General features: G+C 29.4%; 2 protein-coding genes across 2 annotated transcripts; both read left to right on the plus strand.

Annotated features, from left to right (window-relative positions):
- Positions 1 to 1,258: 1,258 nt before the first annotated feature.
- LOC136078575 (zinc finger MYM-type protein 5-like) lies at positions 1,259 to 2,629 on the plus strand. The gene has a single exon (XM_065794352.1). The coding sequence runs from the start codon at positions 1,259 to 1,261 to the stop codon at positions 2,627 to 2,629; it is 1,371 nt and encodes a 456-aa protein (XP_065650424.1).
- Positions 2,630 to 2,675: 46 nt separating this feature from the next.
- Positions 2,676 to 3,803, plus strand: LOC136078576 (uncharacterized). The gene has a single exon (XM_065794353.1). It carries the CDS (start codon positions 2,676 to 2,678, stop codon positions 3,801 to 3,803), a length of 1,128 nt encoding a protein of 375 aa, XP_065650425.1.
- Positions 3,804 to 12,705: the final 8,902 nt, after the last annotated feature.

Raw genomic sequence — 12,705 nt, forward strand, 5'->3', positions numbered from 1 at the left:
TTTTATTTTGTTTTTAATTAGTTCAAATAATATTTTTCTGCCTTTCGTAAAGTCAGGTCCCGAGGGAGCGTAAACACAGGGCCGGTCTTAGGCCGATTTGACCGATTGCTCCAAATAGGGCCCCGCGCTTGGTAGGGGCCCCGCAATTTATAGCATATCATTATAAATGGCAGTAATTTTTGTTATAAATTTCTATCAATCTTAATATAATTCGTACAGTTAACGTTGAACGTTTAATGCGCATGGTAACGTCTATTGTTATTTTTAGTTTATCTTAGTTATTGCGGTATATGGTATAAAATATATTAGTTTCCAATCTACTTTCGAAAGTTCCAGAAGTACTTATTTCCGAAAATTCACAAGGCAAGCAATGAACATGGCGGCAGCTTTTATATTGTTAAAGATTAAGCTGTATTTACTTTTGAAATGTTTGTAATATATTTTTTGTTTGTTTATGCTATAATTATTTTTCATTTTGTTTACTATTAGTTTTATTTACTTTTGTTTAACGCAAGCTTTTCTCGCTTTTCAGTAAATATATTTAAGACAATATAAATTTTATTGGATAATTTTAAGAGTACTTTTTTTCAAGTCTAATAAATAATCTTAATATTAAATGTTTGTTTATTTATATTAAGATATTTGCAGTAATCAATTGCTTACATTTTTATTTATGTTTTAATTTGTTGAGTTGTTTAGATACTTAAGATTTATTTTTATTTATGTTTTAATTTGTTGAGTTGTTTAGATACTTAAGATTTATTTTTATTTATGTTTTAATTTGTTGAGTTGTTTAGATACTTAAGATTTATTTATCTAGACTAGATACTATATTATAGTACCTAGAATCACATAGTCTATATAGTTCAATACTTCAGTAAACATTATATTAGCTAAAAACAAAAGAACTTTTAAGTTTGTTTTCATGCTTCAAATAAAAAAAGCTATTTTTATGTTTTAATCTTACTATAACTCTAATGGATTTATTTATTTATTATCTCTTTATCAATATGTTTTATTATATTTTATCTCTATATTGTTTTAGCTAATTGAAGGGAAAATGTTTATATTAGTTTTGTTAATTTTACTTTTAATTTTGTAAGGGGGATTTTTTATTTAATTTAGTTTAATTAAACTATTTTATTTTATTATGCAATTTAGTAGTAAAAAAAGAGATAAGTTTTTAGTTTTGAAGAACACAAGCCAAAATATGAGTAAAAGACAAAGGGACGTCGGTAGAAAATATCTAAGTGGTAACATGAAGAGAACCTTAGCTAAGGTAAAGATAACTGAAGCAGAAAAAGAAAAAGGTGCGTTAGATAAATATTTGAGTAAATCAGTAGATCTGTTTGAAACTGAAAAATCAGACAAACAAGTCGAGTCAGACGACATTGAAACAAATATTTCTAAAGAAATTACATCAGAAGCTAGTAGTAGTTTTCTTTCTGGATGTAATGCTCAACAAAATACATCTGAATTATGTATAAATATATCTGTTAACACACACAAGGATAATGAGGATATTTCAGAATCAAGAGAAGAAAATTCAAACCCAGCACTATGTGATATTTTAAAGATAAAAGATGACCCTGCTACATGGCCAAATAAAATAAATCAAAATGTCAGAGATTATTTAGTGAACAAAGGACCCCCTAAGATCACTGTAGAAAATTTTCCGCAAAATGAAAAAGGGTTACATTTTTCGAAATTTCATTGTAAAAGAAAATTAAAAAATGGGGAAGTTATAGAACGACCATGGCTAATATATTCTGAATCATTTGATAAAGTTTACTGTTACAATTGCAAACTTTTTGACACAAATTCTGATTCTGCACTTGCTACTTCTGGATTTGACAGCTGGTCAAATATTCATACAAGATTAGAGGATCATAAAAAATCAAAAAAACATTTGCAATGTACACTTAATTGCTATGAACTGCAGCAAAGGTTATCTACTGGATTAACTGTTGATACATTAAATGAAAAATTAATAAGACAGGAAACAAAACGCTGGAATCAAGTCTTTGAGCGACTTGTTGCTTCTGTACAGTTTTTGGCAGAAAGGAACTTGGCATTTCGTGGGTCTGAAGAACAAATTGGAAATCCACATAATGGCAATTTTCTAGGCGTCATTGAATTGCTAGGAAAATCTGATCCAGTTATGCAAGATCATATACAGAAAATTATTAACAAAGACATTCATGATCATTATTTAGGCAAGACCATACAAGATGAAATTATTGATACTATAGGCCAAGCTGTTCTACAGGAAGTTATTGCTAGAATTAAGTCGGCAAAGTATTTTGCAGTGATTCTTGACTGCACTCCTGATATCAGCCATCAGGAACAGATGTCAATGGTGCTAAGATATGTCGCTGATGGCACACACTCAGATGTCCCAGCAGGAATTTATGAACATTTTATAAAGTTTATTATAGTTGAGAGCAGCACTGGTGAAAATTTATTTAACACTCTTGTGAAAGAAATTGAAATGCTAGGACTAGATGTTGAAAACATCAGAGGACAAGGGTATGACAATGGAGCTAATATGAAAGGGCAATTCTGGAGTGCAAGCACGACTTTTGGAAAGAAATTCACAAGCTTTCTATACTCTTTGTGTGTGCCATAATTATAATCTTGTTCTAGGAGATACGGCTAAAACGTGTTCAGATGCCATGACATTTTTTGGAACCCTGCAGCGTATTTACACCCTTTTTGCTTCATCTACAAAAAGATGGACTGTTTTTAAAAAGCATGTGAAATGCCTGTCTGTTAAACCATTATCAGAAACAAGATGGGAATGTAGAATGGAAAGTGTTAAGGCTGTACAATTTCAAGCTGCAGAAGTGTGTGATGCTTTAGAAGAACTAGCAAAAAGCACAAATGATGCTCAAGGGAAAAGTGAGGCTGAATCATTAGTAAGCCAAATGACAAATTATAGGTTTCTGGTTGCACTATGTTTTTGGCACTCTTTATTGTTTCAAGTAAATTTTACTAGCAAGGAACTTCAAAGCAATACCATAGGCATTGCCGCGGAGCTGACATCTTTTGAAAAATTGTTTGATTGGTTGAAGACATACCGAGAGACAGGCTTTGTAGCAGCATTGATTGATGCCAAAGAGCTTGCAAATGAGTTAGAAGTTGAACCCATATTTCAACAGAAGCGCTGTTACAAGAAAAAGAAAATGTTTCTTTATGAATCTTCTGACGAACCAATTTTAGACCCCAAGACAGAATTCCGGGTAAATTTTTTCAATCAAGTTGTAGACAAAGCATTGCAATCTCTTCAACCACGGTTTATGCAGCTGAAAGAACACCATAAACTTTTTGGATTTCTATATAATTTTCAAAATATGTCTAAAGAAGATCTCAGAAAACATTCAGCCGACCTAGAAATTGCTTTGACAGACATTACAAAAGATATAGAAGGGTTCATGCTTTCCGAAGAAATGGAGGCAATTAAGCCAATACTGCCCGTTCAACAACAAAAACCCAAAGAACTCTTTAAATATTTGGCTTGTAATGATAGGTCGACTGCATTTCCAAATTTGTTCATAGCCCTAAAAATACTGATGACAATTCCAGTTACAGTCGCTTCCGGTGAAAGAAGTTTTTCAAAACTAAAATTAGTTAAAACCTACCTTAGGTCAGTAATTAACCAAGAACGACTAAACAATTTGGCACTAATATCAATTGAATCTCCTATAAGTAGAGAAATTAATTATGAAAAAATTCTAAAAGATTTCGCAAGCAAAAAAGCAAGAAAGATCCACTTTGACTTACAGATTATTTGTTTATTATGACAATAACAAGAACTGTTTTGTTTAAATTCATTGTAATATTTTTATTATTGTTTATTGATTCGTTTGTGAAGTTATGTTTTTTTGTATAATAAATGTGTTTCAATAATTTTATTAATAGTAGTTATTGTAAAAAAAAAAATCAGGTTGGTCCCGCAAGCATTCCTTAAATTGGGCCCCGCAATTCGTAAGGCCGGCCCTGCGTAAACATTTAACAAAAGAATTTTTTGTTTGTTAAATTTTGTTAAAATGTAATTAAAAATTCCTTTTTCGTCTTCGAAATGTTCGTATGCTTTTAGCACGTGTTTGCTTATTATTGTAGTACCACCTGTGCGAGTCTTGCACGCAAAGGAGAATACGCTGCGTTTCCAGTTTCTTGATAACTCATCATTTTGTATTTTGTTAAGATGAGTCAGGGGCGGATCTAGGATTTATTTCTTCTTTGGCAATTTTTTTTGAAAAAATACCGCCCCACTAGCACCATAACCCAATTCCTCCTAAATAAATACTATCACTCCTCCGTTAATTATTTGTGAACTCCCCTTCTCCAATCCATTCGAATTCATATTTTTTTAAATTTTTTATTTCCCAGGTGTGGGGGGCTCCCAATTCAGTTCAACGCTCCCCCAATGGAACCACCCTTTTTGCGTGATTTGAAATGATTTTTTTTGTAGCCATTGAGACTTGGCGATAGCATCACTTTATTAAAATAAGAACTTTTTAGTAGCTTTTAAATAAAATAATCTTAGTGATGTTCAGATTAGAATCAGCGCTACCATCAGCGTATCATATAGCATTCGCGCTAACAATGGTCTTTTTTTATTTGCCGATTTTTAGTCAATTTTGATTTCATTCACATATGACCAAAGATATTTTTCTACAGTCAAATAATGGATTAAATGGAACTTTAATTAATCTACTTAAAAGATACTATTTAGCTTTTTAACCTATTCATTAAGTTGCAAAATGAAAAGAAAACCAAGAGCTTTATAAATAAAGACAATTTTTCAAATTAAATATAACATATAACATATATATATATATATATATATATATATATATATATATATATATATATATATATATATATATATATATATATATATATATATATATATATATATATATATACAAGTAAAGTTTATACAAACTCTGAATCACTGATGCGTTCATGTTCTCACGAAAGGTTTAATTTACGATTACCATTTCTTTGCACTAACTTTTAATAACTTCTTGAGTATCTGGAGCTATGTCTCTATGTGTATACATCAATGCTAAACCATTCAAACGATCTCCATGCATAGTTGATCTTGACCAGGTTTTCAATCTGCGAAGATTTGAAATAGATCTTTTACAAGAACATGTTGTCACAGGTGAAGTTGCTAATAACTGCAAACAAACAAAAATATTGGCAAAAGTTTTTATACATGAAATGGACTTTAGAGTATCTGACACATTGTTTGGAATAGGATAATTAGTGGTAGTCCGGTATATCTCCCAAAGACCACACTCTGCTTCTAAAGCTAATGGATTTAGCAAATCTTCAGAAAAAAAATCTGAAAAAATCTTTAAGTTCTCCCTCTAATTATTTTTTTCAGATGGATTATTTAGCAAAAAAATTATTTTATCAGGGATAATACTCAAGCCGTGGAACAAAGTTAAACTGTCATTGCCAAACCTATCAGAAAAAACTAAATCTAAGCGATCAACTACAAGGATGGTTAAAACGCGTTCAAAATATTCTGATGTTATCTCTGCTGAATGATTATCGCGACTGATTTGCTTCCTAACAGCTCTTTTTCAACATTCATCAACCCCAATTTGTTCAGCAATAACTTTGGCATCAAGGAAACACTATACTTTGGCATCAAGGAAACACTAAATAAGATCTATACAGGTCTGAATATCTAAACTGCTAGATTGTAACATTTTAGTAACAACATGTGTTTCATCAAAAACAGCTCTAGTCACAACCAAAGAAACAATAAATTCAAAGGTAGTAATCAATTTAAATAAAGATGTAGCTGTTTAGGAGTCTGCCCCAAACTTATTTCTGTCATTGCTTATAGCTTCAAGGGAATAAACTATTGGAACATACAACTCCTTAAATGTATCTAACTGATCTATTCTTTCAAGCCACCTAGTTCGACAAACATCTCTTAGTTTTTTGCTTTTTTATCGTGACAGTGTTCTGAAATCATTGTCTCGAGGATAGAATTTCTTTTAATAGAAAGATCAAAATAATAAAAAACCTCTTTTATGTGGTTCTTGCGAAGTTCGATTTGAATTCTTGCGAAGTTCGATTTTTCTGTTGCATTACAGAAAAATCGAACTTCGCAAGAATTACACACAGCTAGATTCAATTGATGGCTAAAACAATGAGTGTATAAAGCCTTGTTGTTTAACTTTAAAATTTGTGCAGTAACTCCCTTTTTTGTTCCAGCTACAGCTCCAGCACCGTCATAACCTTGGCCTCGACAATTAGTAATATCTATACCTAGAGATGCAATGGTGTCTAAAATGTTAAAAGATAAACTTTCCCCATCTAAACCATTGTTGTTGTGTATAAATTTAACAAAGTCTTTAACAATGTTATTACCATTGTCAACATAACGCAAGACATTTGTGGTTTGTTTGAAACATCAATGGCTTCATCTGATAAAATAGAAAAAAATTTGGCAGTCTTTATAGAAACAATTTTATCAGAAATTATCTCACCACAACAAAACATTGTTTCATTCAGCATAGTTTTTGAAAGACATGATGCATTTTTTTGTGGTTTTTAAGATAATGTTCTAATTCAGTATCACCGCCTCTAACACGATAATTAAGAATCTCCATGAAGTTTCCAACATTACAAGAGGTACTATATTGCCCAACTTCTGAGTGATACTGAGAGTCATCATTATGACCTCTTAGAGCAAACCCTTGACAGCCACACAAAATAATAGTAACAATTATCGGCCCAAGTTTTTTTTTATTATCAGATATCTCTGCAAGGGTGTTTTGATCTATGATATCATAAATAGGTTTTGTATTACCAGCAGCTTGCCTCATAACATCATTAAAAAGACTCTGCGTTTGAGAATGCAAACCATTAATGTTCGTATCACAATGGCGTTTTAAGGCTGGAAAAGCATCATTAAAATTTTTCAGTGGTTCTTTAAAGAACACTGAAACCTTGTAATTCTTTATTGGAAAATCATCTCTAAATAATACACATGGCAAGCAAAACCCACCATTTAATTTTTTAGAATAACAAAGGCAAGAAAATGTCTCTAGCCATTTCATTGAAAACTTTCTATTGTTTTTGCCTTCAAGAAAATTGAAAGAATTATCTGGGATAAACACATTCTTTACTAAATGAAGAATTTTTTGACGAAACATTTTGTTACATTGTAACTCTCTTCGTTGTTCTCGAAAATTAGGTACAATCAAGCATTTAATGGTATCACCACTGAAATTATCTTTGGCAAACAAAACTAATTCAGATGTTGTTAAAGCTTTAGTAGCTCCTTTAGAGGATAAAAAATTCAAAAGCAGTTGCTTTTTTTTCTTTGTTGGAGTTTCATCAAATTTTATTAATTTGGCTGGCATCATAACAAAAAAAAAATTTCTTTTACGTGATTCTTTAAAATCATAAACAACAAGCGGTACAAAATGATTGGGTGTAAAAGCAATCCCTGATGGTAACTTACCTATCTGACAAAACATTATAATTATTACCTTGTTTCTTGTTGGCTTCAACTCGTTAAACCTTGGTTTTATTAATTTGTTAAATGCAAAAATTTCCAAATTCAGGATAATGACAAAAAATTTGTGAATTGACAACAGATGAAAGACCTAAGATACACATAAAAGATGACCATTGATTTTCAAAGCAATTATTAATTGCTTCGGACCGAAAACATTTTATTTTTAGAGATATCTTGATCAACAACAGTTTTTGACAACGTCATCTTTAAAATGTTATCATAAGAAAAAAATTATATTTACCACTGTTAATTATATCATTAAATATTGGATGTTTCGAATAAAAATCAGCGTTAACAAACAATTCCATCGAGGCGAGAACCCTTAAAATATCAACTATTGGATTATTTCCTACAATAACTAATGATACTGAGCTGTTGAGACAGTTACCAGATGAATTTGATCTAAAATGAATTTAAAAACTTTTACAATTAAAAATTACAATACTTACATATATATATATGTGGCTTTATTATTACAGATTTCTTGATATATATATATGTATATATATATATATATATATATATATATATATATATATATATATATATATATATATATATATATATATATATATATATATACATATATTATATATATATATATATATAATTTAATTTAGTATTGCTCTGTTCTTTAAGATCATTGAGCACTCTATTTGTAGAATACACCAACATAATTTATATATATATATATATATATATATATATATATATATATATATATATATATATATATATATATATATATATATATATATATAAATATAGTTCACACTGAAACATTATTTTATAATCTGTAAAATTAACTTATTAACTTGATTTTGCATTTTTGCTAGAGTATACTTCTGCGCAGATATTTTGCTTTAGATGAACTTGATTAATTAATAAATGCAAGTTTTCTTCAGTTAAAAAACGCAAAGAATCAACTTCAAGGGACAACTTCTTGTTAATCTCCTCAAGAGTAACTATATCGCTTCTCTCTAAAGCAATTCGTACATTATCAAAAATATTAGACATCTTAATTTAGAAATTCAAAAAGAGTAAAAACCCTAACCTAATCTCACAAGTTTATTTAATTTCCAGACTATTTATGCCTAAATTATAATCCAACCGACCAAATTTTAATTTAAGCAAGCATATTTTCTTTATTTCCAGACTTTTTAAGCCTAAACTAAAACCCAACCGGCCAAATTTTAACCTAATCAGGCTAATTATTATAATTCCCAGACTTTTAAGCCTCAGATTAGGCGAAATTTATTTCGCCTTATTCATAAAAAAGCCATTCGCCTAATCATAGTTTTTAAAACTATCGCTCATTTCCGCCGTTTGCAACCTTGTTGTTTGCCAACTTTGTGCAACCGTAAAGAATAAAAAATTCTGAAGTTTCAAAAATGTAAAGTAAGATACACTTTAATTATAATACAACACTTCTCTTTAGGCGGCCGTCTAATCCGCCGTACTATAGATCCGCCACTGTGAGTATCTAGTAGAAAATAGAAATCATAATTTAGTTTTTAAAGTTACTTAAAACTATTTCTTGTTTTTGTTTATTTATTAAACCAGCAACATTGACTGAAAAAATATTTAAAATATCCATTTATCAGTGTCAAGGCATTTTCCACCTTTACGTAGGGGGCCGCTTAAAAAGCCGAATTCTAAAACGCCTTAAAGCTGAAATGCCAAAAAAAATGGCGTAACAATAGACCTACCGCAACCATAAAAAAAGATAACGAAAAGTTAGGTACCTGTCACGGAGAAAACTGTCCGTCTGATTAGATTGTCCTACATTGGTGTAAGTCAAGGTTGCCATCTAGTGTTTTTTAAAGCCAGATTTCTCAAATCTGGTTTGTTTTTTTATCGTTTGGCTTGAAATTTTTGTTTTGGTTTATTTAAGAAAACCTGGTTTAAATCTGTTTATTTTAAAGTCTTTGGTCTTTTTTTGTTTTTTCTGGTATGTTTTTTAAAATCTGGTTTAATTCTGGTTTATTTAATTATAAATCAGTTTAATCAAGTTTTTATTTCATGAAAAAAGTGAATTTGAGGGAAAGTAAGATTTCTATTTTTTCATTTTATAGAAGAATAATCAAGTTAAAACAAATGAATGAAATGCTTACATTAAAATCTTAAAAAATTTAAAACTTTTACTTGTAATGTCATTAAAGTATTGCTATTATCCCTTAATTGCCAAAAATATTAGAAAACTATTACATTCAAAATGATATTTTTTGAAAAAATTTTGAAAATCATTACAGAAGAAATTGAAAATCATTACAGAAATCGTTGTTTATCATAAATTAATTTAAATTGCATCATTAGAGCGAGTCTAAAAACTTTTAATAAAAATGAGTTTCTAAGAACACCGCTGAATTCTAAACTCCTTCGTGAGACCATTTAGAAGTTTCTAGAGACCTAGATCTCTGCAACATAGATGTCTACTGCCTTGGCTGTCTATGTGTTCCGTTTCTAACTATTTTGTTGAGTCTTCTAATAGGTCATTTTTTAATAAAAATCAGACTAAGAAAATATCAAACCCAGTCTTGCATGCAGTCATTTGAATCAAATCATATTTAATAAGGCAAAAGATTTTTTACCAGGACTTTAAAATAATTGAGTCAATTATCGCAAAGGTTGGAGAAAACAAATTTATATCCATATGCAAGCGAAAAAAAAAAGTATTATAAAGGTTGATAGTGTCGGATTTAGTATAGGTGTTTGGGAGTAAATTACTTTCCCCACGCCGCTTTGAAGGCTGGACTGGCACCCCATTAAACATTCACAGACTCGTTCTTCTATTCCTCTCTCTCTTTCTTTCAAATTAAACTTTAATATTCAAGGATGAATTTTTGGATAAAAATGATTTGCTTAAAAGAAAAGAATTGATATGATTTTTTCTTTTTTTTTGACTGGTTTATTTCTGGTTTATTTTTGTTTCGTTTTTGGCTTGTTCCCGAAAAAAAACCTGGCAACCCTGGTGTAAGTTGTCCGCTTTGAATTATGTGAAATTTCATCAGACAAAATAGCTTAAATAAGATTGCGGACGATGGAAGTAAGACGAATTAAGAACTTAAAGAGTTTTTAGAGAAAAAGAGGTTTTATTTTGTATAATTAAAGTTACTTTTAAAAATACTGTCACCATAGTTCTTATTCGTAAGAATGTTATTATTATTAGTTCCTGAATCTAGTTATTATTATTATTATTATTATTATTGTTATTATTATTATTGTAATTAATATTATATATTAATATTATTATTTATCATTATTATACAATTATATATACATGTAAAAAATTATATGTAGGGGAGACCAGGGCTAGTTGGCCGCAGGGATAAGTTGACGAACTGTGTTTATCTTCAGAGCCTTTCATCAGAAAGTGACAAAAATTACACAGAAACTTTCTTATTGACCATTTCATCATTAACTGTAGTATTGTCAGGATTCGCGCATGCGCATGGGAGATATTGAGATTTATGCGTTTTTTGGACAAGAACGTAACTTTTAGAACATCGCTTCCTTTTTACTTTACACATAAAATAGTTAGTCGTATGAAAAAAAAATTATTGTAAAAGTTTCAGTCACAATTGGTTTACAATATCCGGTCAGACTTTTTTTTCAAAGCTGTAGTTTTTCAGGATCTATAGACTGTTAATTAAAAAAAAAGCTTTCGGGGTAAGTTGACAAATTTTTCACGGGGTAAGTTGGCTCACAGCATTTACTATGGAAAAAAATATATATTTTTATAAAATTATTATTATTATTATCATTATTTTTAATTTTTAACAATATTGAAAAAATTTATTCTTACAAAAAAATTTAAAAAAAATTTTTTTAATTTTTTTTTTCACGGATAAAAAGTGGGCTACTGTTTGGCTTTTATACGGACTAACATTTGGTACCAGCTAAAAGTAATATTAAATTTTGGGATAAAATTGTTGCAAAAATTATTAGTAAAAAAATTTCTATTAATTTTGCTCTTGATAGTGCATTAATAATCATTTTTATAGTTTGCGCCAACTTACCCCGTGGTGGGGTAAGTTGGCGCAAATTTTTTTTTTTTTTTTGAGGGCCCGGAAAGGTCTCAAGAATTTTTTTTGTAAATGAATGCCAATTTTATAAGTTACCCTAATCCATACTATTTAAGACTACACTTTAATATTTTCAAAAAAATGTACTGTTAGGGCTACAGAGCTCATAGAGTAACAACCGAGCCAACTAGCCCCGGTCTCCCCTATGTGTATATGTTTTTGTAAAAAAAATTTATTAATTAAATGAAGGCAATTTATATTGCTGGAAGAAAAAACAGGAAATAACTTTAGGAATAAATGGTTTAGTATTTTTTAAAAGGGCTGAATTGACATTTTTTTTGAAATCCACTTTTTGTGTGATTTGTGTTCTTCTATGATAGCTTCATCAGTTTATGTTAAAAATGTGTTTAAATTTTATGTGCTTACACAAATAAAGCCACCTTAAAGTTTTCGAGGCGAATTTGCTTCAAATACGCCCTTTTTAAAAAAATCACTCTCCAACTGATTGGTATTTTTAGGCGCAATACGCGGAAAATGTAAATCTCCTATGTTGTTGTTATTATTAGTATTTTAAGGTTAAGGTCGAGGTTGTCACGTGGTTGTAATGTTATCACCTCATTCAAAATGGTAGAAGCAATGAATTGTTCTGAAAACGTAAACATAAAAAAACATTTTTAAAAATTGTTTCAATTATTTTTTTTCATTCTAGTTTTAATTATTATGCAAACATTTTTTACGCTGCTTTTTATTTCTAAGTACCTAATTGAGCTTCAGTAAATAATAAACTATTGTTAATTAGTAAGTAACTCTTTTAGTAAAATGTTTTAAGCATTGTTGAATGGATAATTTGTAATATCATTGTATGTTAATATTGTATGTACGCTTATAAGCATGTCAAAATTTAACATTAATAAAAAATAAACCACATAAATTTTGTATAAAAGTTATCTATACTTTATTATAAACAGTTTGACGATTAATTTACGCGAAAAAGTTGTATAGAATTCAAATTTAAAATTAAAGAAGTGATTAAGATAAATCTTTACATTAGTTTACACTATGTTGTTGTTTGAACAAATTCAAACACAACAGGTTTTTAGCACTTTTATTATCAATTATTAACAA

Source organism: Hydra vulgaris, chromosome 03 (genome assembly GCF_038396675.1).
Source record: "Hydra vulgaris chromosome 03, alternate assembly HydraT2T_AEP".
Classification (NCBI taxonomy): Eukaryota; Metazoa; Cnidaria; class Hydrozoa; order Anthoathecata; family Hydridae; genus Hydra; species Hydra vulgaris.

Excerpts from the sequence above, each read along its gene's own strand:
- LOC136078576 (XM_065794353.1), top strand. The coding sequence starts at position 2,676 with ATGACATTTTTTGGAACCCTGCAGCGTATTTACACCCTTTTTGCTTCA.
- LOC136078575 (XM_065794352.1), top strand. The coding sequence starts at position 1,259 with ATGAAGAGAACCTTAGCTAAGGTAAAGATAACTGAAGCAGAAAAAGAA.